This window comes from Moschus berezovskii, chromosome 22, assembly GCF_049115385.1.
Source record: "Moschus berezovskii isolate FMDL1 chromosome 22, NW_MosBer_1.0, whole genome shotgun sequence".
NCBI lineage: Eukaryota > Metazoa > Chordata > Mammalia > Artiodactyla > Moschidae > Moschus > Moschus berezovskii.
In genome coordinates, this window is record NC_142481.1 from 23,861,839 (window position 1) to 23,889,434 (window position 27,596).

General features: G+C 38.4%; 1 protein-coding gene across 2 annotated transcripts in view; it reads right to left on the minus strand.

Moving 5' to 3' along the window:
• PHLPP2 (PH domain and leucine rich repeat protein phosphatase 2) overlaps nucleotides 1-27,596 on the minus strand; it is a 61,906-nt gene that overhangs the window by 24,377 nt on the left and 9,933 nt on the right. The window contains exons 3-8 of one of the 2 annotated variants that reach the window (XM_055412389.2): nucleotides 19,088-19,221; nucleotides 10,885-11,075; nucleotides 5,282-5,407; nucleotides 3,680-3,834; nucleotides 1,779-1,925; nucleotides 1,159-1,389 (exon numbers count right to left, since the gene is read on the minus strand). In XM_055412389.2, coding sequence (XP_055268364.2) covers nucleotides 1,159-1,389; nucleotides 1,779-1,925; nucleotides 3,680-3,834; nucleotides 5,282-5,407; nucleotides 10,885-11,075; nucleotides 19,088-19,221 — 984 coding nt within the window. Of the gene's footprint in view, nucleotides 1-1,158; nucleotides 1,390-1,778; nucleotides 1,926-3,679; nucleotides 3,835-5,281; nucleotides 5,408-7,548; nucleotides 7,672-10,884; nucleotides 11,076-19,087; nucleotides 19,222-27,596 lie in introns of those variants that run through there. The other variant, XM_055412390.2, reaches the window with a different exon arrangement.

Genomic DNA, 27,596 nt, shown 5'->3' on the forward strand with positions numbered 1-27,596 from the left:
GAGTAAGTACCACATAAGAGCAAGAGGAAACAGCCACACTGCCTCTCACTGCTCTGCCTACTCTCCAGTGCCAAGATTCCCATTACATTAATTAAGGGAGAGGAAAACAGTCTATTATCTATATGGAATAGTTCAAGGGCAAGTAAAAGAAAATGATGATTTCTTTGGTTTCTTCTATACAGGTATATGATTTAATGCACGCAGACTTGTTCTTATTTTCCTATTCTTCAATAAATTTTTGTTACTACATCTTTACAAGGGACATCAATGGCTTAGTATAAATGACAGACATTCAGTATGTGTGTTTTACTACTTTCGTTTAGGAAAAGATTACAAATAAATAATTTTAAAAAGGAATAAAACTCTCATTAAAAAATATTACTAGTAAAACTGGTAACATTTCAATTCTAACATCACAGATATCAAGAAGAAACCCAATACTTCAATAGAAAAATGGTAAGTTTATTATGGAAAAATACAAACCACTAATAAGCATACAAAAAGATACTCAACCTCATTAATAATAAATGCTGATTTAAACGATGAAATACTATTTTCTACCTACCACACTAACAAGGAAAAAGACTGCTAAAATCTAACATTGGTAAAGATGAAAGGAAATGGGAATTCTCATAAAACGTTGCTAGGAGGGTAAGTCAGAACAACCTTCATCTCTGCCACATGGTACACCTACCTCATTCATAAATCTCTCTACCATTAAGTGAAATATGAAGCTTTACTACAGCTTTAAAAACATACATTGTTCTAAAATCCTAATGGTTTCAAGAGTCTTTATTTTTAAAAAGAAAATGCAAAAAAACATCAGAGGTCAGGCAAAAAGAAAGTGCAGTGAACAATGACCAAAACAGACTTCCCTGGTGATGCAGAGGATAAGCATCTACCTGCCAATGCAGGGCACAAGTTCGATTCCTGTTCTGGGACACATGACACAGAGCAACTAAGCCCATGCACCACAACTACTAAGCTGGTGCTCTAGGGCCCACGAGCCACAACTACTAAGCCTGCATGCTGCAACTACTGAAGCCCATGTGCAAAGCTTGTGCTCTGCAACAAGAGCCTCTGCGTGCCACAACTAGAGAAAGCCCACAAGCAGCAGTGAAAACTCAGTGCAATCAAAATGAAAAAGAATGACCTCACCTCAAATCCACATGTTTGACATGGCTCATCCGGTTCAGCACCCCCAGGTTTAGCAGTTCCACTCGGTTTCCGGCCATAAACACTTTATCTAACATAGTGAGTTTCTCATAAACCTCGGGAATTTGACTAAAGTTGTTGAAGGAAATTCCCAGGGAGGAAAGCTGTTGTAGATTTCCTAGTTCTTCAGGTAAAGTGGTCAGGAAGTTGCCATCAAGACAGAGGGTCTGAAGACTGCAAGAAGAAAACAACACAAAACAAAACTCCTTGATGAAACGTTTTAATTGGAATGGATAGAACTAGAATTATGGATTTTTACTTGTCACTAATTTATTATGAGTCCAATATGATTAAATGCCCTCAGTCTATCTATGGAGACTTACTAAGATGACTTAAATACAGATGGTCCCTCTAACGTCAAGGGTAGTCAGAGCCTCTGCGGTTAAAACTGAGGGACTAGTCTCTTCTGTAGGCAAGTAACTGCTGCTGACTACAATTCTCATAATTACATGATCTATTTCACTGCAAGAAATCATGGAACTACCTTCATTCCAAATGCCAGACAAGTTCCTTACACTGCAAACAAAGGAAAAGACAAACCCAGTAAAAAAACAGGTACTTACTTCAGCAGACTGCCAATCTGACTCGGCAGGTCGTGGAATCCATTACAGGAAAGGTTGAGCTCAGTCAGGGTAGGAATTTCACATAACAATACAGGAAATGACCCAAGCTTATTATGGGACAAGTTCAGGCCCTTCAGCTGAGAAAATCTAAAAAGCAAAGGCACATTATACTACCGAATGAAAAAGTGACATTATAAATGTCCATCAAAGAATTTGTCCTGCATATATTTAGTGAACGTTCAGTATGTGTCAAGCAGTGTGTGTGGCACAGACACTAGGATGACTAAGGCCCAGTCTGAGCTATCAAGGAAACCAGGTCTGGTGAGGTGGGAGTTGTTCTCTCTTCTCCTCAGAAAGGCAGAAACTCTTGAAAAACTCACAGTGGTACAATTATTTTCTATCAAGTTGAATCAATACCATTATTGATATGCTTCAAATAACTTCCTTTATGAAATGTCTACATGGAACATACAAAAGCCTTACAATTAATCAATTCACGGACACAGGACTAGCTAACAAACCTGTGGATCAAATCTCATTACAAGCAATTTCTCTTTTTGTAAATGACTGAACCAGTTAGTTTAAAAATACGTAGGTAATATGCAGTTTTACTATAATGTGATGATACACAACACAAAATAGTAATTTTAAACACTTCAAATTTTTGTAGAAGCATCTACATAATGTCTCACTGAGAGATAGTATCATCATAAATTGGATCCTAAAGAGTCATTCCTGTAATTCTACTTAAGAGTATTATGCTTCATTATTATACTAGTGCAAGATGGTAAGGCTAAGGTGGTGATCTCCACAATGATGAACCATATCATCTGCTTCTATACTTGAATCCATGGTACCCCTCTCTAACATTTCTCCTTGAAAATTTCCACTTTTGTCTTCCAAATATCCTGACTTTAAGTACTGACTGTTCCTTTGATTTGGCACCTCGACTTCCAATTTCCTAAGCCAGCCCTCAAACAAGATTAACCCTATTTTTATAGAAATTCAGAAGGAAATACTAGAAGTCCACTTCCTTAAAATTATAGCTTGTTTTTATTTTTAAACATCAATATTATTAAAATAATTATCTCATTACTACATAGAGGCTTATGTTTGAAAACTTTGCAAAACATTTCAGATGAGGTAAAAATCACACACTTTTTAAAAATTATGAAATACTAGTTACTAAGTATTTAAAATATGTTATTTTGATGTGCATTTAGCTTTTTGATTACCATGTAGTTTGAATGCTTTAACTTTCAATTTCTCTCCTCCCCATAAGAAGTCCAATTACTTACACCATATATTTATTCACTTCTACCCATTTTTTAAAGAAAGGAAGGAGGTGAAGTAGGCGGAGGGTGGGAATGGGGAATATATTCTAACAAAGGAGATGGAAAAATATACAGGTCATTGTCCCTTAGGACTGAAATGGTTCCTTTATTAGGAGAGAGAGGTTTCATTGCTGACAAAAGACTTGTGAGTTGGCAGTAGCAGGTGCAAAGGAAAGATAAAAGCTCTAAACTGGGAGTGGAATTCTTGAAATCTGGCCTATTTCCTTTAAGTTATTTAAGTCTGAAACTTTTTATTTAAAAACTTCCCAAATATGGAATCTCTCTATTTACCCTGGCTGCAGATCATGCTCCACTGTCAATGACTTATAGAAAAAGATTATCCAGATCAAGGGCAGCTCGATGCTGCCTCCATGTCAGAATCTTTACATCTATCATATCTTGTACAGAGGGGAAAGGGGAAGTGGGAAAACTGAACAAAAATTCTTACTTCTTCAAAAGGGAGGGGAAATTTTCAAATACGTACACAATGGGTAAACATGCTTATCTACAAATATTGACTACAATTAGATTTTAGTAAGTTGGTCTGGAAACCTGTGCCCCACATACTTGTAGAAAGTGTCAAGGCCCCCTGGTCTTTCTAATTGCATGAAGTTGTGTCGCAAGTTGAGGTAGGTGATATCTTGACTGTAGAAGAGATGCTCAGGAACCTCCTCAAGGCTGTGACACGAGAGGTCGACAGTACTGATGCGCTGGGACACCACCTGGACGAGGTCACAGAGAAGAGCCATCTGAGCCAGTGCTGAATGTCTTCCACCCAGCGGAGGATGGAACGGCACTGACGCAACAAGGAACCAATTAAAAAGATGGGGAAGACAAGAAAGGTCACAAGATCTGAGTATTCATTTATAAGAAGCAGTGAATCTTTACTTTTTCCCCAAAACTGTAAGATGCTTGAAAAACAGAAAGGTATAAGCTATAAAGTGTCTACAAGTTTAAAAAAAAAATCATAAAGATGGAAATTAATAATAGCTCATGCGGGAAGTAAAGTTAAGATGATTCCAAGTAACTGTTCAAAACTTCAGGAAGGAATGTGATATTAAGACCTTTTAATGTGGCCTTTTGCAGCCACACAAGCTCAGTTCCTAACTTGCACAGTTTCTTCATCTGTCATGCTGCTGCTGCTAAGTCACTTCATTCGTGTCCGACTCCGTGTGACCCCATAGACAGAAGCCCACCAGGCTCCCCTGTCCCTGGGATTCTCCAGGCAAGAACACTGGAGTGGGTTGCCATTTCCTTCTCCAATGTGTGAAAGTGAAAAGTGAAAGTGAAGTCACTCAGTCGTGTCCGACCCTTAGCGACCCCACGGACTGCAGCCTACCAGGCTCCTCTATCCATGGGATTTTCTAGGCAAGAGTACTGGCATGAGGAAAATTAAAAAACCAAGTATGTAGCACTGCTGCTTAGCATGTAAAAGATGCTAAAAAAATATTAATTTCTCTTTACAAGGGCAGCAGAATGGAGAAGCTGTTTAAAATTGAAACTAGTTTTATTCATAGCAGATTTTATTACTATCACAAATACAGAAATAACACTGAAACAAGGTTTATATTGCTATAATAGTATACTAATAAAACATGGGCTGTGAAAATGGATCTTAAAAAAACAAACAGAATATCACTACAAAAGTCATTCACGTTTTGGTGGCATGTCATTATACGGAAACAATCTTTAATGCAACTACCCAGCCCCATAAAGAAAAATGCGTTTAAATCCTGAAAAGATGGCTAAGAAGACAAGAGAATTTGGAAAATGAAATATAATTTTAGAGCACTTCATCTTTAAAGGACAGGCTAAATACAGACAGAAGCATCAGACTATAAGTTAGGGGATAGCTCCATCTATCACAGACCACCACAGTGAGGGGGAGAGTCATTTGAACCTCATTGTGTCTCTACTCCTTCAAGCCCCTACCTTCCTCACAGAGTTGGTACTGAAAACACTTTTGTAAGCAGTCTGCACTGTGCCAATATAAATAATAAGTTAAGGACCTGGGAGAATTCCATTTCATTCACTATGTATTCAGAAAAGCCTGGAGTGATGTATATAAGAATTATAATTCGATCTCTTGGGAGTAAGTTCAGTTTAAAATATCTTTCTGTTGGTTTCTCTGCTCTCATCTCCCCATGAGGACGTCTGACAGCTTTTCACCTTGGAAGCTTGCCGCTGCCACCTCTGGTACTCAGCCAAAGTCTCAAAGCTGACAAGATAGGTCTGCGCTTGGGCTCCAGCTGAGCTGAATGCGAGGGAGTACTGACGTCGCTTCACTTCTTCTACCTGAAGAAGCGGAGAGAAAACCAGAACTAATTAAACAGAACAACCCCAATCCAAAAAAATCACAGGACAATAACAAAGACAAACAACTCAAGTTTTTTAAGTCAGCAAAAGATCTGAAAAGACATTTCTCCAAAGAAGACAGAGGAATGACCGATAAGCACATGATACGATGTTCTCCATCTTTGAGTGTGTGCTCAGCTGTGTCTGACTCTTTGTGACACTGTGGACTGTAGCCCACCAGGCTCCTCTGTCCTTGGAATTTTCTAGGCAAGAATACTGGAGTGGGTTGCCATTTCCTACGCTAGGGGATCTTCCCAACCCAGGGATCAAACCTGCCTCTCTTGTGTCTCCTGCATTGTGAGGCAGATTCTTTACCACTGCACCACCTGGGAAGCGCTCTATGTCATTATTTATTAGATAAATGCTAATCAAAAGCACAAGGTACCACCTCACATCCGCTAGGATGGTTAAAATAAAAAACACAGATAATAACAAGTATTGGGTAACAAGCATTAGCAGGGATGCAGGGAAACTGAATCTGGGAATGTAATATGGTACAGTCACTCTGAAAAATAGTTGGGGAGTTCCTCAAAAGGTTAAACATACAGTAACCATGTAACCCAGCAATTCCATTCCTAGGTATATACCCAAGAAAAAATGCATCCACACAAAAACTTTCTGTGAATTATAGCACAATTATTCATAACAGGAAAAAGTAGAAACAGCCTCAATGTTCATCAACAGGTAAATGTATAAACAAAATGTAGTACATCATACTATTCAGCCATAAATGAGAATAAAACACTGATAACACTACAACCCACATGAACCTTGAAAACATTACACTAAGTGAAAGAAGCCAGTCACAAAGAACTATATGATTCCATTTATATGAAATGTCCAGAATGAGCAAATCTATAGAGACAGAAAGTAGATTAACAGATGCCTGGGGCTAGAGAAGGAATGGGGAGATGAAGGCTAAGTAGTGCAGGGTTTCTTTTCAAAAGGTCATGGAAGTATTCTAAAATCGATTATGGTGACAGTTGCCCAACTCTGTGAATTTACTAAAAGCCACTGAGCTGCATTCTTTAAATGGGTTAACTGTACAGTATATGAATTTCATCTCAATAAAGCTGTTTAGAAAAAACCAAAGGGGGAATTCTCTGGTGGTGCAGTGATTAGGATTCTGTGCTTCCACTGCAGGGGAGTTTCAGAACAGAAGAGTCTGCAGGCCCACAAGGTAAGAGCCAAAGTTTCCACTTCAAAGGTAAGACTGCTGCAAACCTTTCCACCACAACTGGGGCACACTGGAGATAGCTGTCTGCCTGCCTGCAAGGGGTACCCTGGCCTCCTTTTTGGACTCACCCCCTCTCTTACTTTCGAGGTGATGGGCTAGAAGCCATTTCTGACCCCGTCCAACACAAATGTAGGGTAGAATGAAGAACAGGGAACATGCAAACCCAAAGGTTATCACTAAACTAGCAGAGTCATAACCTGACTTCACACTCTGGACCTACTAGATTTAAAAGGGGATGATCTTCCTCAATAGGTCCTTTTGAAGGTTCTTTGGATACCAGACCCCTAATTCAACCAACAGTGGCTTCTCACCTACAGATTCCTTGACCAGGCTAATGCATACTATTCCAGTAGGTGACCATTCCCTCCTCAGACGTGAAGGAACCTGGTGGTCCACTGACATCCCGTCCTCCAGTGAAGTCTGTTGGCCTCTCCAGGTGGCCCCACCAGACATGAGAATCTACCCACTCACCCAATGGCTCGTGTTTCCTCTCAACCCAATTGGGTCACATACTAACAAACCCACAGAATACACAAGGATCCCAACACATGAGTTAGGCTCTGTGCTCTATCAATCACCAAAGCAGCCTATCTCATCCTCACTTCCTGGTCAGAAGGCAGGACACCAGTGCACTATGGCCCCCTTACTGCAGGGAACCTGAATCAGGATTCCGTGGGTTCTTTTGAAACCTCTTTCACTGGGCTTGAGGAAAGAGTCAGAACTTCCTCCAGTCCCACTTGGGGTGATGGTAGGGATTCATAGCACAACAATAGCTTTCCTTAACAACCCAGGCTATATACCACTGATGAAGATGAAGTCTTTTTATAGTTATGGAACCACTTACATCTTTGTCTGACATCTCACTTCTGTATGTCATAGCTACTGAATCTCGGTGAGTCAGCTGGAAACTTCCAAGTTATAAATCATTAGACTTCTGGTGCCAAGTAAAGACTGAACCAAATGGCAGAAACACAAAATACTTTTAAACAAATAAGAATCATATTAAGAAGATCCAATAAAACTAAATAATATTCATAACATTCAATTGTGATGCTTACAACTAGGCTATTTTTATTAGTAATAAATCACCACAATTCAATGATTTTGTGTCAAAAAAAAAAGGACTTTGTTGAAATGAAGAACAGGCATTACTGACTGCTTTAGAATAACCTTTTCTTCTAAATATTTTTTATGGGATGTTTGACACAGAAAAAAGAGTCATATAATGTCAAATTCTGAGAAAGGCTTGTAAATCTCCCACTAGAAGTTAATTTGTCAACTTCTGAGTAATTTTGTTAAGTTTTACAATATGTATGTTGAGACTACATGGTAATACACATAAAATGTTCCTCTCATCAGTTTGCAGTGAGCCTCCTTATCCCTATTAACTCTTTTGCACATTAATGTCTCTCTCAGGAGGCAAGTTTTACTGAGGTATAATTTACATAAAATTTGTGTTTTTTTTAATTTATAAACTCTAAGTGAACAATTTGATGAGATGGAACGAATATAGTTGGACAACCCCTTCACCCACAAAACATCCCTCATGCTGTTTTGCGGCCAACCCTTCTTCCATATCCTGGCACAACCACTGGTCTCTTTTCTATGACTACAGTTTTTTGCCTTTTTTTTTTAAATTTCACGTAAATGGAATCATACAATAAATAGACTTTTACATTTGGCTTTTTCCACTTAATGTTTTGAGACTCACCCTTTTTCCTGTGTGTATCAGCAGCTCGTGTCTTTTCACTGCTCAGTGGCACCGTGAACACAGCACATGTGGATACAGCACATCTGTTTTATCAATTCACCACTCAGTGAATATTTGGGCTGCTTCCAGTTTGGGTCAATTATAACCAAAGTTGCTATGAACATTCACTTATTACTTTTTGTAAATATTTGTGTTCATTTCTCAGTACCTAAGAGAAATGCTCAGTCATCTGATAAGTAGATTTTTTAACTATAAGAAACAAAAAAAACCTGTTTCCCAATGTGACTGTGTTCCCAGCTGCTTCCCAACTTTGCCAAATTAGGTTATTTGTCTATTACCAAGTTGTAAATGTTCTTTATGTAGTCTTGACACAAGTCCTATGTTGCATACAAACTTTCATGTGCTTTGAATGATGTTAATATAACCATACCAATTTTCTTTTGGTTGATATTTGACTAGTGTGATTTTTCTATCATTTCCCATTCAACCTTCTAAGTTTTAGGTGTGTCTCCTATAAACAGTAAGTAATACAAAATATTTGGATTTATTTCTGTCACTATAATATGTAATAACTTACCATGCTAATTATTTTGCTCCTTTTCCTCAACCCTTTTCCTGCCTTCTTTTAGCATTACAGAGTTTATACTCTCTTTTCCCACTCTACTTTTAGTAGTCATCCTTAAAATTTTTAAGTTTGTACTTGACCATTTTTCTAAAAAAGCATAATAAAGCTATTTGGTGGTGGCTCAGAGGGTAAAGCATCTGCCTGCAATGCAGGAGACCCGGATTTGATCCCTGGGTTGGGAAGATCCCCTGGAGAAGTGAATGGCAACCCACTCTGGTACTCCTGCCTGGAAAATCCCATGGACGGAGAAGCCTGGTAGGCTACAGTCCACAGGGGTTGCAAAGAGTCGACAGGACTGAGCGAGTTAACTTTCACTTCTTTCTTTCCTCTTATTCAAAGACTGCATCACACATTCCTCATTGAACACATCACCACATCCTGAATGTTGTTCAGCAGTTTGAGCTTTAGTTGTTGAAATTTATATTTAAAATATAAAAAAAATTTAATCTTTTTACAATCAGTATTAAATTTACTACCATATTTTATCAGTGCCTGCACTCATCATCTATTCTTATATCTTATACCTTCCTTTTGAATTTACTTTCCTTCATTCCTTTGTTGTTTCCTTCTTTTTATCCCTCTTTGTTTTATTTGGAGGGGTATTGTTTTTTAGATATACATCTTTAGTAGTTCTTTCAGTGAGGATATATGCCAGCTCATTTGTTTTATGTTGTTGTTTTTTTTCCCCTTCAGCTGTGCAGCATGGCTTGCAGGACGTTAGTTCCCTGACCAGGGACTGAACCCAGTGAAAGCACCGAGTCCTAGCCACTGGACCACCAGGTAAGTCCCTCATTAGTTTTTAAATGTCTGAAAATGTTCTATTTTACCTTGATTCTTACAAAGTAATTCAACTGGATATAAAATACACTTATTTTCTCTCAGTAATTTTGCAAATACTCTTCTGTACATATTGTTGATGAAAAGAAAGCTGTTGTCAGCCTGTCAATTCTTTGCAGGTTATCTTTTCTCTCTTATAACTTCCAATAAACAGTAACATTATCTGTTTCCAGTCATCTATCACTCTGATGACTTTGAACTGCTTTTCCTATCATGGGGAATTCTCTCATACAGATGTAAAAAATGCAGGTCTCTCTGGCTGCTTGATAGGAGTTTATGAGCACTCCAGACTCTGAATTTCAGTCTAATGGGGGAAAAGCAGAAATAGGAAAGAATCTGTTTTGGTGAAGGATGCTAAGTTTCCAAAGGCAGGCCTCTCTGGCTGCTTGATAGGAGCTTATGAGCACTCCAGACTCTGAATTTCAGTCTAATGGGAGTAAAGGAGAAATAGGAAAGAATCAGTTTTGGTGCTGGATGCTAAGTTTCCAAAGGCAGCCTAGTTTCCAAAAGTAGCCACTACTTCTAGTTTCCAAAGGCAGCTGCTAGTGGCCACAGCCCCTGGCTACTCCTAGTGGTACTACTGACAGCATTTAGTGCCTAGCAGTGGAAGCAGGGGATTCTTCAACAGACGGGTTCCACAGCAGAATAATCTGGGGCATGGATAGTCTCCATGAACATGAATTTGAGCAAACTACAAGAGATGGTGGAGGACAGAGGAGCCTGGCATGCTGCAGTCCACGGGGTCACAAACCAACGGACCCGACTTAGCAACTGATCAACAACATAGTCTTTGGACCTCCGAGGGGGTCTGTGATGTAAAAAACTTGTTTTATGTGTAAATTAGCCTGAGCTGGTTTCATTTAAACTTAAGAATGCAAAAACTTTGTGATGTAATCTTTAATAATGTTCAGAACGGCTTCTTTGAAAGTGGAAAAAACTCGAAAAAGCACATGTAATTTTCAGTTAAGATGACCAAAGAAAGAGTAATTTATCTTTGTGGGTCTTACCTTTCCCCCAACCAGAGGCAATATGTGCATTTTCCCAGTCTGACAATCCTTCACTGAGGACACGATGAGGCAGGTGCCACAGAGAACAACTAGGCGTTCAGCCCACTTATGCAGCTGGGTCTTTCCCTTGCGTACATTATAGATGCCAGACAGAAGGATTCGATCCAGATGATCCATCTGGCATGGTTTTTCTGGAAAGAAGAGTGTGTCAGAAGCCACCATTAAGGTAGTACAAAAATAATGAAAAGGAAAAAGAAAGCATTACATGTCAACATTCAGCAACCCTAATACTGATTTAGGGGCTTCCCTGGTGGCTCAGAGGTTAAAGCGTCTGCCTCCAATGCGGGAGACCTGGGTTCGATCCCTGGGTCAGGAAGATCCCCTGGAGAAGGAGATGGTAACCCACTCCAGTATTCTTGCCTGGAGAATCCCATGGACGGAGAAGCCTGGTAGGCTACAGTCCACGGGGTCACAAAGAGTCAGAAACGACTGAGTGACTGAACGGAACGGAATACTGATTTAAGTAACCAAGCAATACAAGCATTACAAAATAAGCTCTTAGTCTTAAAATGTTGTCCAGCCCTTAAGTTATATAATGGGAGCACTATGAATTTCGGATGCCCCTGTCAATCCTTCTTCCAGTCATAGCTCCCATGTACACAAAGAAAGGCAGTATGACAGAGTAGTTAAGATCATGGACTTGGGAGTCAGACATTCAAACTTGAGTTCTGCCACTTACTTTGATTCCTTGAACTATATAATCTCACTGACCTTGACATTCCCCATTTACACAGTTCAGATCTTAATACTACCTACCTTTGGAAGGTCTTTATAAAAAATTAAGATAATGAATGTAAAGTAGTAAGCAAGGTTTTAGATACAAAAGAAGTATGAAATAAGAGACAGCCACTACTGTTGTGCTTAGTCTACTGCAGAAGGAAGAAATTAATAACTACTTCTGTACCCAATCCTCCATCTTCCTGCTCTTTGTGAGAAAAAGCTTTTGGCTGATATTTCAATCAACCATCCCAGTCATGGTAGCAGAAGCTGATACAGACATGCAAGAGTGTCTCTATCTTTTACCACCCTTTAGAAAACTTTATGCGACAGTTAACAGTGAACAGAGCATTATGACAGAAGAAATGTTCTTGGTTAAAGTACTACTGGAAATAGACAGTAACTCTACACAGAAACGAACAGAAGCAGCAACAGTATGAGGCTGAGCAAACAGCAACAGACTGGGAAGTGAAAGAACTGGGTTGCACTCAATACTATCACATAATCGATTAAACCCTGGGCATCATGGCACCCTTTTGATTGTGTGTTTCCTGTATAAAAAGTGAGGAAATGGTCTGGCTTACTTCAAAGCTTTAAACTTTGTATGTTAACACCACCATTTCTCCTTCTAGTCTAGGCCAATCTTTTCATCTACATTCTAAATTCCATGTTCCCTGGGGAGATGGTTCTTCTTCCTTCTCACTCTTCAACTCCACCCTCCCTATTGTTTCTATCAAAGCTACAAAAGCACTCAAGTTTTCTCCAATTCCCTCTCAATCTCAACTGTAGAATTCCTTTAAATCAGGGATTCTCCAATTTCTATGTGCCCAAGAATTATCTGAGAATTAGTTTACAATGCAGAACGCCAAGACCTACCCACAGAGAGTTTAATTCAGAGGATCTGGGATGGAACAAAGGAAAGTACGTTTTTTGGGGTTTTTTTTAATTGATTAATTAATTGGAGGGTAATTATTGTATTGGTTTTGCCATACATTGATATGAATCTGCCCCGAGTGTACATGTGTTCCCCATCTTGAACCCCCCTCCCACTTCCCTCCCGATCCCATCCCTCTGGTTCATCCCAGTGGAAAGTACGTTTTTAACAAGTATCTCAAGTAATTTAAGTGCAGATGGCCCACAAATCATGTTTTAAGAAACTCTGTAAGTTTATCCTTTTAAGGCTCTTTATCTGTAGCTACTCTCAGAAAGGAATATTCAATTTTTGGGGGAATAAGCTATTTATACACAAAATAATATGCTCTCTTATTATTATTTTTGGAGAGTTTGCTAAGTCTCTGATCTTCTGAAAGTGGTAAAAAACAGAATGAGGAAGTTCTAATAAATGTTTGGAATGACTAATAATTCTAGTTAAAAACAGACTTACAATCTCAAAAGTCAAGATTCTAAGTGGAAAATTACGGTATACTTTGAAATGTTCTATAAAGAAAATAGAAAATAGGGGCTTCCCAGGAGGCGCTAGTGGTAAAGAACCCACCTGCAAATGCAGGACATGTTGGGCCTGGCAACCCACTCCAGTATTTTTGCCTGGAGAATCCCATGGACAAAGAAGCCTGGTGGGCTATAGTCTGAGCAACTAACACTTTGATTTTCATAAAGAACATGGATTGTTTCATAATTTAAAAAAAAAAGTTTCTAAAAAATCAAGTAGAGTTCTCTAACAATGCCCATAATATAATCTCTAAACATTATGTTTCATTAAAATGAACCAGGAGTCCTTAGAAAAATCACCTATTCCTGATGTGAGTCAGATGATGAAAAGATCAGTTTAGAACATCTTTGTGTAAGAACTTAATGGAAAAATCTATTTTACCAAAGACTGTGCTGGGCTAGGCTCAGTCACTCAGTCGTGTCTGACTCTTTGTGACCCCATGGACTATAACCCCTCAGGCTTCTCTGTCCATGGGAATTTCCCAGCAGGAATACTGGAGTGGGTTGCCATTTCCTCCTCCAGGGGAATCTTCCTGATCCAGGGATCGAACCTGCATCTCCTGTGGCTCCTGCATTGACAGGCAGATTCTTTACCACTGAGCCACCTGGGTAGCCCTACTGGGGTCATGTTGGAAGGACACAGAAGGCAACCTGAAAGAGTTCCCAGAAACTGAGATGAGACAAATTAAGCATCAGAAAGAAAAATGGCTGCAATGAATTGAAACAAATATACATAAGCCCATGAGATCATGATGATACTCAAAATAGACAATAAAAAATGAAGTCACACAGACTTTGTGAATATAAACTGAAAGGTAAAGCAATATAGCTTCTAGAAAATAATAAAGGGAAGGACTGCTAAATTGGACTCCATCAAAATGAAATACTTCTTTTAATCAAAAGATACCATTAACGTTCTGGTTCTGAGTTAGAGAAAGCACATTCAGCCCTGTCTCTCCCACTGAATTCACCTATAAAACCTGGACAGAACATCTGGAACTCTGGAGAACCCCAAACAGGCTGAACACAAAGAAAGTCAAGCCCAGACAGTTCACAATCAAATTGCTGAAAATTAAAGACAAAGGAAACATCTTTAAAGAAGCCAGAGGAAAATGAAGCACTGTTTATATGGGAACAACTGCTCGAGCAACTGCATGAAGGCTGTGCAGGAGCACTCTGTGCTATCTTTCCAACTGCTCTGAAAATCTAAAGCTAGTTCAAAATAAAAAGTTAAACCGACAAATAAACACTGGCTGATATTATTGGGGGTAAAAATGAAACATTTACTTACATTGCAAGAGTAAAACAGAAAACTTCAAAACAAATTTCAAACTTCGAAGCAGTGGTTGGTGAAGCAATCCCACCATCTGGTTTCGTGACCCCGAACAAGTTCTATTAATATATTTTTAGGCCTTAATTTCCCAAGTTGAAGACCAAGAAGCTGGATTAGATGATCCCTAGTCCTGCCCAGGTCTCACATTTTATGGATCCTTTTTATTCCTCTAAACTGTTTCTCTATCAACTAAATACTAAGAGTACCTTAGAGGTTAAGATGAGATTTAGAATCAGTTAAGGCCTCTCTGGAGTAATAACATCTACCTGAATGCCTGTAAGGATGAAGTGAAAAACAGTGCGCAGAGTGCTCAGCACATAGTGAGGGTATATAATAAAAGACAATCATTATTAATACAGTCAGAGCCTGCCTTAAGCCTCCTTCTTTTCTGATATTTTAAGTATTACTTTCGATCTTTAACAGCTTCCACAGATTTAACACTCCCATGTACCTGACTCCCAGATCTGTATTTCCAAAGCTCCTGTATATCCAACTACCTGCCAGACATCTCCAACTGGATGTCTACCACGGCTTACAGTTACACTTGCCTAAAACCAGATCCTTCTCACAACTCAAGTCCTGTCATTCTCCCAAAGCCACCCAGGCTCAAAACCTCAGTCAGTTTTGCCTCTTAGGATCTCTTCCTCAACTCCTTTTTTTAATCAACCATCAACACTTACTATTCCTTCAAAAAGTCTCTATATGAATGATTCCTTCCCATTCCCTAGTTCAGATCCCTAATTCATGCCTGAATTATTATCCATTCTGGTGCCAGAATCATCTTTCTCAGCACCACTTGGATCCCATCACTTCCTCTACCATCTGCCAAATGAAGGGCAAATTTCTGATATTGCACTCAAGGCCCAGAACAATCTGGACTCAAATTATCTGATTCACAGAACATGCACTGAAATTCCTATTACCCTTCCTCTGTCCTCCTTTTCCTTTGCGATTACTGAAATTGTGCCCATTTTTAATGAACCAACTAAAAAACGACTTCTTCAGAAAGATTTCTCTGTTTCTAGAGACCTTCCTGATTTTCTAGAAGAAGAGTAAAGGGGAACTTCCCCATCATCTATTACGATATATCATGTAGGTATATTAATAAAAAATAGTGTTGGTATTAGCATTAGACAAAGAGATCAATGTAATAGGATAGAGTCCAAAAATAAACCTCTGCCTGTATAGGAACTTAATAAAGGCGATGCATCAGATCAGCAGGAAAAGGATGAGCTATTTCGTAAGTATTGTTGGGACAACTGGCTATCAGTAGAGAAAAAACAATAATAAAGTTAGATTCCTACCTCATATCACATTTTAAAACTATAAAAATACTGGAAGAAAATATAGAGGATGTTTATAACCTAGCACAGAAACGAATGTAAATGTATTAAAGGAAAATATTCATAAATATGATTAAGTAAATCTTCTGCACCATAAAAAAACAATAAATAAAACTACAAAACAAGTTACAAGCTGGAAAAAAAATATGTCACAAATACAGCATCCAGAGGATTTATATTCAGAATATATACACAAGTCTTTAAGATAATAAGAAAAAAGATAAACAGAAATATATAAAGGCTAATTCAAAAAAGAAGAAACTAAGATCTAATATAACTATGAAACAATATTCCACCGTTCTAGTAATCAAGGAAGCAAAATTAAAACAATGAGACCATCATTTAATCCATCAGATTAGTAAAAACTTTAAATGCTAATAATATTAAAAGTCCCAATAATTTCATGTTTAAAGATCTACTCTGAAGAACAGATGTACAAAGATGCAATTTTACCATAATGCTATGTAAAATAGCGCATCACTAGGGAAACTGTTATATAAACTATAATACATACGTTACATTCAACAGTATGCAACGTAAAGAAATGCATATTGAAGAGTTAAGAAAAGACCTCCAAAATGCTGCTGGGAGAAAAAAAGCATGAAGACCAATACCAAATGGTAGGATTTATGTAAAAAAAAAAAAAAAAACACACCATATTTCTACAAATACAATTTAGATAGGAATAAAAGTTAGAAAATTCTCAACAGGTATATACCAAATTGATTAGTATATCATAATTATCACACTATATGTCATTGCTTAATACATAGCCACTATTGGTATATACTTGTACTGACTCAAAAACACTAGTCCTAGGAATCACTTCCTCCCTCAACCCGAGAGGTCAGTCATTCTCTTGACTTTTAGAATAATCATTTCCTTGTTTTCTTTGTATTTTTGCTACTTATATTTTAGTTATAGCAGTTTTAACTACTGTAACAAAAAGAATATATCTAATTCAACAGAAATCTAATTCTCTGCTAGGGTGGGCAGTATGGGTTGCCAGGAGTCAACTCTGTCGAGAAACTCCAGCTGATGGTGGCTTTGCCATTTCAACACATGACTTCAACATTGCTTGGATGACTGCCTCCCTAGCCTACAGGAGAGGAAAAGAACAAGAAGTCTGCATGGGAAGGTTTAGGAAATAGGTGTAAAAGTGACACACGACAATTCCATTCCATACCACTGATGTCACAGGCGCACAACTAACTGCATAAAAGATTGAGAATGAGGAACAGCTGAGCAGTCAAGCCCAGTCTTGTTACGGAAGAAGGAAAAAGCAGATCTGGATGGACAAACAGCGGTCCTGTCACACATCTCTTAACAATAAGGCTGAGTTTTGCTTGTTTTCAAATTTTAAATGAATGGAAGCATATGGGATTCTTTTGTTTGTGTTTATGCCCCTTAGATGGAAGTATCTCAGACAACCTGTGAGAGAATATGGGACATAAAGAAACGCTCAGGCTGGGTGCTATGCTACCTGAACTATTCAGTCCCAGCAAATCACACCTCCCAGACTCCAATTCCTCATACATAATAAGGAGTTGATTAACTGACTCTCTTAATCTCTGTGATCAATCATAATACCCACTCATCTTTAGTCACACATGTTATTTCAAAGCTTTTATATCATGAATCTGCATTGAGTCACTCGACTCATTTTCCCCCAGCACCCACACCAGCAAGACTGATAACATTTGCACAACGGCCCTTGAAGTACTGAGCAACTTTTATATTCAGCAAACACAGCAAAACTAACTGGCCTGAACTTGGACCCCTCTGACCCTTGCCTTATTAAGACTATATTCTAACCTAAGGTAACTCACCAAAGGCTTTACACATGAAATACTGAAAGCTGATGGATAAGCTACCAATATTTGCTTCAAAAACTAATTCTAATTCTTTAATACTCCTTTCTTCAAAAGGTGAGGCCTAATTCCCCACTCAACAGTGTGTGTTGTTTTTGGTGACACAATTCTAATGAACAGAAAATGGTAAAAACAATGGTGACTTATGAAACTAGGTCATAAAAAACTGAAGTCCATGTGTGTGTTTGCATATATATGTATGCACGTGCTTATGTGCATGTGTGTGTGTCTCATCGCTGGGGGCAGTGAGATGCCACAACATGAAGATATTTACGCAGCTCGAGAGAGGGGTCCACATAGCAAGGAACTGAGATCTCCCGCCAAAAGCTGGTGAGAAACTGGGCCCTTTACCAACAGCCACATGATTGAGCCATGTTAGAAGTGAATCTTCCAGCCCCACTCAAGCCTATACAGCTTCAGCCAATATAGAGAGTACTATCTCAGGGCTTCCCTGGCGGTCTAGTGGTTAAGAATCCACCTGCCAATGGAGGTGACACAGGTTCAAGCCCTGGTCTAGGACAATTCCACATGCTGTGGGGCAACTAAGCCCATGCACCACAGCTACTGAGCTTGCACTCTAGAGCCTGTGAGCCACAACTACTGAAGCCGGAATACCTAGAGTCTGCGCTCCACAACAAGAGAAACCACTGCAATGGAAACCCATGCACCACAACTAGAAATTAGCCCCTGCTCTCTGCAACTAGAGAAAGCCTGCACACAGCAACGAAAGACCCAATGCAACCAAAAATTTAAAAATAAATAATTTTTTAAAAAAGGAATAAAGTACTTAAGATAAATTTAACCAAGGAGGTGCAAGACTCATACACTGAAAGGAAAAACAACCCTAAAAAAAAATAAAGCTTACTAAATTCAACAATATACACATTTGATGAGTCCATCAAATGTTAAGTCATATATAATAACCACCTACTTCTTAACATTCTCGAACTATCCAGAAGTTCATGAACCTTATAAGGAATTTGAAAATATGAAACTAAAGCTCTGATTTGATCGAGATACTGGCAAAGGTACATAATAATTTGGAAGGCAGCAAAACACTAGAACAAAAAGAGCAAAAATAAAGAGAGAAGACTTTTGCTGTTGTTTTCTGACTGCCTAAGTTAAGGCAGCTTTGAATAAAATACTTTTAAAAGGCTGAAGTTACAGGTACAAATCATCAATTAAAAATAGTTAATACTATATTTTGAAATGGATAACCAACAAAGACCTTCTAGAAGGCACAGGGAACTCTGCTCAATGTTATGTGGCCGCCTGGATGGGGAAGAATGGACACACGAATATGATTGAGTGCCTTTGCTGCTCACCTGAAACTATCACAACATTGTTAATTGGCTATACCCTAATACAAAACAAAACGTTGGTTTTTTAAAGTAGTTAATATATTCACAAAGCTACTGAAAAATTCTTACCACCATAAAATCGGAGCATACAGCCAAGGTCAGGATTTGCTGCCTCCTCTTGTATTCGTGCAGGGTCGTCAAACCCCAGCCTGGATAAGTAATCATAAACAATCTGAAGAGGTCGTTCGGTAGGTTCCAGTCTCCTGCTTACACAATTCAGAAGAAAAATATTTGGTAAGTTATAAACACACTTTATTTGATTTTTAAAATCTTTCAATATGCTCTAGATTTTTACTTCTATATCAATTTTCTTTAACATCTTATGATACAACTAGTGGTGCTCAAAGTTTCTGGTCTCAGGATCCCTCTGTAATCTTTGAATCCCCCAAAGAGCTTTTCTTTACATGGGGTTTATCTATTGATAGTTACATGGGTATACCTATTGACATTTATCTACTTACTTACTGAGAAACTAAAATTAAGAATTTCTAAATATTTATTCATTTTTAAGTAACAATAAATCCATTACATGTTAACAAATATTTTCTGAAAACTATTTTCAAAATAGGACAAATGTAGTGATAAGATTCGGAGAAGGCAACGGCAAGCCACTCCAGTACTGTTGCCTAGAAAATCCCATGGATGGAGGAGCCTGGTAGGCTGCAGTCCGTGGGGTCGCTAAGGGTCGGACACGACTGAGTGACTTCACTTTCACTTTTCACTTTCACACATTGGAGAAGGAAATGGCAACCCACTCCAGTGTTCTTGCCTGGAGAATCCCAGGGACGGGGGAGCCTGGTGGACTTCCATCTATGGGGTCACACAGAGTCGGACACGACTGAAGTGACTTAGCAGCAGCAGCAGCAGTGATAAGATTTATATTGTTCAGCACTTTGTAAATCTCTTTAACAACTGGATAACGGAAGACAGATAAGCTCTAAGATATGCAGCCTCTAGAAATCTCCATTGTATGCTTATAAGACTAAGAATTGAAAATTAATACCCCATTATTATTATGAAATAGTTTTGACCTCATGAACCTCTTTAAAGAATCTCAGAGACCCCCAGAGGGTCCTTTGAAAATCTCTGGTTCAAACTTAAAGGCATCAAAACTATGAGATGTAAAAGATTATACTCAGCCATAACTGATTTCACATAAGCTAGAACACAATTAAAAATGGAGACTTTGGGTTGCTGACCGCTGGCTTCATAGATGGATTTTTCTAAAAAAGTTAGGAATGAACTGCCCAGTAATTACCCAGAAATCATTCTGTTACATGGTTCTGACTGAAAGCAAGGAAAAGCCAGGATGTCAGTAATCATTTGTGGCTTCTGGGGATACTGCATATTTTAAAATCACACGAACTTAATGTTTCATTTACAATTATGTTAAGAGAAAGCAGTTATAACAAATACAGCAGCTGAGAGCATGAACTCCAAAAGTCAGACTGCCTGGGTCTGAGTCTTACGTCTGCCATTTATCAGCTCATGTGTGTCCTTAGACAAATTATTTAACCTCACTGACTTATTCCTCACCAGCACAATGGAAATGACAACAGTGCCTAACTCACAGGTTGTTACTAGAAGTATTTATTTATTTGCTTATAAGAAGATATCATACAGTACACAAAGGGCGTAGCAAATTATTTCACATGTAGTAGTGTTTGATAACGTACTGACAATTATTATTCAAAAAATTCTTATGAATGGAATAAAACTTTAATGAGAATAAAAATAGAATGTCTCCCCCAACTGAAACAACAATCAAAAGACAAGTATAGGAAAGCCTATATGTTTAAAAGATCTTGAAGAACATCACTCTTTAAAAGGAGTCTGTTTAGAAAACTTAAAGACTTGTATTAATTGCAAGAAATGTGATACACCTTCCATCAAGGCATAAAGACATGAAGGATCTGTGTTTTGTGGTTCAAGAACTAGAAAATACTATTTGGCAAGAAGATTTACTTTTTAAAAACATGAAATGAGAATAGTACAAACTGAAATACAAACAACTGTAAAAAAAATGATAATGTAGAAATGGAAATCATATTGATGCATACAAAAAAAAGATAAAAATAAAAGCCACGAAGTGGCCCCTCCTGACCCTCCTGGTTCAGTTCTGACTTCCAGCTTCTGTAAACTCAGAACTACTACATGGGGAATGACCAAAGAACTAAAAGCCTACAAAGATCAGCAAATACTGAATTTAACAGAAATGGAAAATATACTTTTCAGAATAAAAACATCAGTTATAATCAAATAGAAATCCACAAAGGGCTGTGACAATATTGGGCACCTTCCTCATACAATGGTAGAATCCTTCAAAGAAGGATACATTTTAAGAGAGACTTCTAATAAACTATCCTGGAGGGGTCAATTAGTCATGTAACAGGAAGATTGACTGAAGGATTAAGCTGAAGACAGGGTGACCAGGGGCATAAACAGCTCCGTCTTTCCATGTCAAGAATGGTTATTAGATTTAGTCTAGATTGATTCAAAGAAAGGGACTATGACCAGTGAGAAGAAGTTGCACAGGTAGACTTGGATTAAAAATGAGGCAGAACCTTAACAATTAGAGATGCCCAATAATGAAACAGACTGTCCATCAAAATAGCTCAGAGAGAGCCACCTGTCACAGACAATTTAGAAGAGTCTGCTCTAGGAATCAAGTCAGGCCAGATGATCTTTAGGGTCTTTTACAACTTAGGGATCTATGATGTATCTAAGACATCTTCCTAGTATAATACAAATTCTACCTAAACACTGCTATTATTTTTGGATACAGAGTTCAATGTATTTAACTATAATTCCACATATATAGTGTATATATATGACTAAATATACTATAATGATCACATATTCAAGACCAAGAAATTTTACTTTCAAGCTCTATCTTATCAGGTCAATTTTCTTATTTCTCTCTGGAAAACCAAGAGAACTGGAAATATCCTAAAATATTCTGCATCATCAGATTTCCTGATCTAAAAGGCTCTGTAGATTTTGGAAACCCTCTTTAACTATTTCCACCAAAAGAAAGTATTTTCCCTGGGAGAGAGGGAAAAAAAACTAAGAGAATCTCCACATCTGCTCTCATCAATTTAGCATAAATGAGCGAACAAGAAATATTTCAAGAACTGCAAAAACAAGTAAAACAAGGGACTAATTCCATTTATTCATTAAGCTCATCTGCTTAAGGGAGTAGAGAGTATGGGGGAGGGAAAATGCTATAATATGCTTATGGATCAATTCTGTGTTTCCAAGTTCCAAAAGTTTAACAGGCTGCTAATTAGCTATGTGTTAAATCTCTCACAAATCAAAGGAAATACATCTATTGCAAAACAGGTGTAAGACAGAATGTGTTAGCAAAGAAAGGTTCCATTCATCATTTACAATATTTCCGTTAAGGCTTTAAGAAGAGACAATAAGACTATTGTTAACAGTGTGCTTCTCGGGCTTCAAGAAGCGACAATAGTCCTTGTAAATCTGAATATATGTGCATCTGGTTATTTTTCTCCAAACCAGCCAAACACAGTAATGCTGTCAACAGTGTTTGTAGCTCTTGCATGCTAAGTCACTTCAATCAAGTCCAACTCTTTGCAACCCTATGGACTGTAGCCCGTGTAGCTCTTGCTGCTGTTGCTGCTAAGTCGCTTCAGTCGTGTCCGACTCTGTGCGACCCCATAGACGGCAGCCCACCAGACTCGCCCGTCCCTGGAATTTTCCAGGCAAGAACACTGGAGTGGGTTACCATTTCCTTCTCACATGCATGAAAATGAAAAGTGAAAGTGAAGTCGCTCAGTCGTGTCCAGCTCTTAGCGACCCCATGGACTGCTGCCCACCAGGCTCCACCATCCATGGGATTTTCCAGGCAAGAGTACTGTAGTGGGGTGCCATTGCCTTCTCCTGTGTAGCTCTTAGCAAACAGTTATTCTGAACAGTGCCCACAGTTAAGTTACAGGTAAGAGAAGAGAAAGTTTCATTTCAGGGATCACTCCACATCAAGGAACATGAAACTGAGCAAACTCCAGGATACAGCGGAAGACAGAGGAACCTGGTATGCTATACAATCCATGGGGTCCCAAAGAGTAGGTCTTTAGTGACTAAACAACATCATTCTACAAGAACTTTAGTTAATAGTGGGAGTACATTCCTGCAACCCAACACATTGTATCCAAGACCCTAACACAGCACAGAGCAGCATTTTATACATCAAAGTCAGGTTAAAACTCAATCTCTGCCAATAAGGTAAAATCTGCAAACTTTTAAGATCAACAATACATAATGATACAGAAAACAAGCATAGTTTAATGAATGTTTACTCCACATCTGACACTATGCTACAAGTGTCTCACATTTTACAAAACTAGGAAATAACTAAAAGAGAGAGTTGGATAATTAGTACATATGGCATCAGGGTTTGAACCTGTGTCAATTTCCTTACAAAGCCTTGTCTTTAGGCAAACAATATTATTTTTAAATGTAGTTAAAATAATTTATGCAGAAGAGAGCTCAAAGTACTTTCTATGTTAACTTATACCAGGAATGTAAAAAGTTATGTTTTAAAATTACTGTACATCGTTAGTCTAATACATCATCATTCCAAAGATACACTATTTTTATGCACCACTGTTGTATAAGAATCCTGCTAGTCTTTGTAGTCCCTGTGAGGGGGGTTCTAAATTCTTGAAATTTCCTGAGTAATGGGAGTGTCTTAGTTATTCACAAGCCCCTTGGATCACCTCTCAGTATATGCTAAGAGATGAGTTGACACAGGATGGGAGCTGGTCACAGAAAGACCAACCTCCTGAAGAGAGGCTTGGGGGTTTACATGAGTCTGACCCTGGGGGAGGAGAGGGCTGGAGATTTAAATTTGAGTTCAAGCACAAGATCAATGAGTAAATCAATCAATCCTACCCTATAACTCAACAAAAACTCTGTACTGAAGCTTCCTGGTGGATGAACACATTCATGTGCTGGGAGGGTAACACGGATGCTCCCTATGTGTGTATTCATTTGGCTCAGACAATAGAAATAAAATCCCTGGTTTGGGAAGATCCCCTGGAGAAGGGAATCTACCCACTCCAGTATTCTTGCCTGGAGAATTCCATAGACAGAGGAACCTGGTGGGCCACAGTCCTTGAGGTTACAAAGAATCAGACGTGACTGAGCAACTAACACCTATACTTAAATAGTAATCTTAAATACTGCTTCCTTGAGTTCGGTGAGACATTCTAGTGAAATACTGAACCTGAAGGGGTGCAATAACGTTCTGATAGTTGCAGGTGTAATGTCCTTTAACTTGTGAAGGAAGTCTGTGCAAAGTCTGGGTGGTTAGTGTCAGAACTGTATCGCAGTAAACCAGACGGCATTGCAATAACATTAAGAAAAAAAACACTGCCAATTAGACTATGACCTACCAACAAACTTAAAATACACACTGATTTCAGAAGTGAAAAACTAAAATATAAAAACAAAAGTTTTAATAAAAGACAAATTACTTAATGTATAACACATTCTTTTATAGTTTAAAATTGTACAGAAATATGAAACAAAACAAAAATAATCTTTTTCCTTCCTCAGAGTTAATCAGCTCAGTATGTATTCTGAAACAGGACTTTCCACTCCCCTTTTTAATGTTAAAATATGGTAAAAGAAACTTCAGACACTTGTAAGAGGTCACCCAGCAAGTCAGTGATAGTAAAGGAATTACAACTCAGGATTCCAAATCGCAAGGGCATAACTTTCTGTTAGACATATCTTATCAATTATTAACTTATCTTAAAAAATAGTGTATCAGCCACCGAAATCTTAGTCATTTTGATGACTAAAAATAAAAGTAAATATATGACCATGAGCCAAAGGGCATTTCGTTTTGTTAAGGTAATGTTGTTACAACTTTTTAAAAAGAAGGCAATGATTACACTAAGCTTCACTAGTGAGTCATTTATCACTTAAACAGTCCAATAAAACAGACAGACCAAATATTATGTAAAGAACACGTGACTGGGAGACAGGACACTTGTGTTCCAGCTATAGCTCTAGCACCAAGCAGCTGCAGGAATGTGCTGTGGACCTGACCTCTCCAGACCTCGGTTTCACATCTATAAAACGAAGGAAAATGGTTTCTGTGACTCCCACGGGGAAGTTGCTAGCCTTCTAGGCAGGACAATTTTTGCTGTACAGGACTTTCCCACACACTGAGGATACTAAGGCTCTCTGGCCCTTGTTCCCTAAATGCTGGTAATTCTCTCCTGTAGTTGTGACGACAAAAGTGAGGCCCCCACACATATTCCCAGACGGAAAGGGCAAGAGGTGACAGGGCTGTCAGGTCGGGTTCATTTTCCTAGTAGGTATCTCTCTCAGGTTCCTTCGAATGCTAAAATTCTATGAATTCATAACCCCTCAGTTAAACTCAAGTGTCAAGTCCATAACTAAAAAAGAGTAAGGAAAGAAGAAAATCATGGATGATTTAGGGAAAATAATGGGGTAATTTTAGTGCCAATAATCCCATTTCTAGGACCCAGCCCAAGGAAATCAACAATTTAAGATTCATGGGGAGGGAAAAAAAGATTCATGGGCAAAGTTTAGTTATCACATCACTTCTCAGTGTTGAATGACTTGAAGCAACTCAAAGAGGTTAACACTAACTAGGTCCAGGCATCATTTTAAGTACTTTACTTCCTTGAGACTCAAAATGTAGCACATCACATCACGTAGGAGCTTAACAGAATACAGACAGACCCCAGAGCCACTGAATCAGAATCTGTATTTGAACAAGCTCCCCAGGTGGACATTAGAGTTTAAGAAGCCTTACAAGTATAAACTCATTTAATCTTCACAACATGTATACTTTATTTAACCCTCTGATAACTCTATAATATAAATATTATCATCCTCCGTTGTATAGATTAGTAAAATGAAGACAAAGCATTAGGTCACTTGCACAGTTAACAGTCTGAAACAGGATTTGAACCCACAAGCTCTCAATCCAGAACCCAAGCTCTAAGCCATTACTGCATATTAGTTCTCAAGTTTTAAATAAGTTACAACAAATGCATAAAAGAGAGTATTCTGTAGCTATTAAAACTGGTATCTAAGGCAACCTACTCCAGTATTCTTGCCTAGAGAATTCCGTGAACAGAGGAGCCTAGTAGCCTGCTGTCCATGGGGTCCACAGAGTCAGACATGACTGAAGCGACTTAGCATGCATGAATGCATTGGAGAAGGAAATGGCAACCCAGTCCAGTGTTCTTGCCTGGAAAATCCCAGGGACGGAGGAGCCTGGTGGGCTGCCGTCTATGGGGTTGCACAGAGTCGGACACGACTGAAGCGACTTAGCAGCAGTAGCAGCAGCAGCAAGGGATCTTTAATGACAAGGAAATTAGTTGAGGTAAGCAGTAAAAAAAATTAAATAAATAGTATGGGTCCAACTATGGAATTTTTAAAAATTAGACACACCTACTCATTTCGAAAAAGATCTGGAAAAAAATGTGTCAGGGTGTTGGGGGAAGGGGAAGGCAATATATGGAATCTAGTGTCAGAATCTAGAGTTCAAATTCCAGGTCTCACTTACAAGCTGAGTGATTCTAGATGAAATGATTAACCCTTTTAAGACTCATTTCCCTCATCTATAAAATGGGAAAAGTATTTACCTCACAAAATTGTCAAGAGGATTAAATGAGATAATCTACTAAAAGTCTAAGCATTGGAAATTATTATTTCTTTGTTAATTTTTTCATTTTTTCCAAAATCTCTACAGTGATCGTAAACTGCTGCTAAGTCGCTTTAGTCGTGTCCAACTCTGTGCGACCCCATAGACGGCAGCCCACCAGGCTCCCCCGTCCCTGGGATTCTCCAGGCAAGAACACTGGAGTGGGTTGCCATTTCCTTTCCATCATAAACTACACTTTAATAAACAGCAAAAAAGTTATTAAAGAAGAGATATTGCCTGACCTTGAACATACTACCGGACCTCTCAAAAAGCCTCAATTTTCCTCACTGAGAAGGAATAATCCTACCTCTCTCTTACAGTTACTGTGAGGAGTTAAGGAGAAAAAAATGCATAAAGCAGTAAGCCTGCTAACTAGCAAAAGACAGCACTTAATGTTAGCCAAAATCTATCATCATCATTATCATTGTTTCTTTGGCTAGCTGAGACTTCTTTATCTCCTACTCCAGCAAAGTAAATATATTCATATCTCAAATACTGTATGATACCACTTATACATGGAATCTAAAAAAACACAACAAAACTAGTGAATGTAACAAAAAAGAAGCAGATTCATAGACACAGAGAACAAACTAGTGGTTACCTGTGAGGGGGTAGGGGGAGGTTCAGCAGGGCAATATAGCAGTGGGAGGAGGAGGTACAAACTATTGGGTATAAGACATGCTATAAGGATGTACTGTATAACACAAGGTATACAGCCAATATCTTGTAATAACTGTAAACAGAGTGCAACCTTTAAAAATTGTATAAAACATTTAAAATTTTTTTTAATTTTAGAAAAAGAAAAAAATATATTCATATCTTCAAACCACAGTTCAATAGTGTTTTCATTATTTTGTAATCAATTCA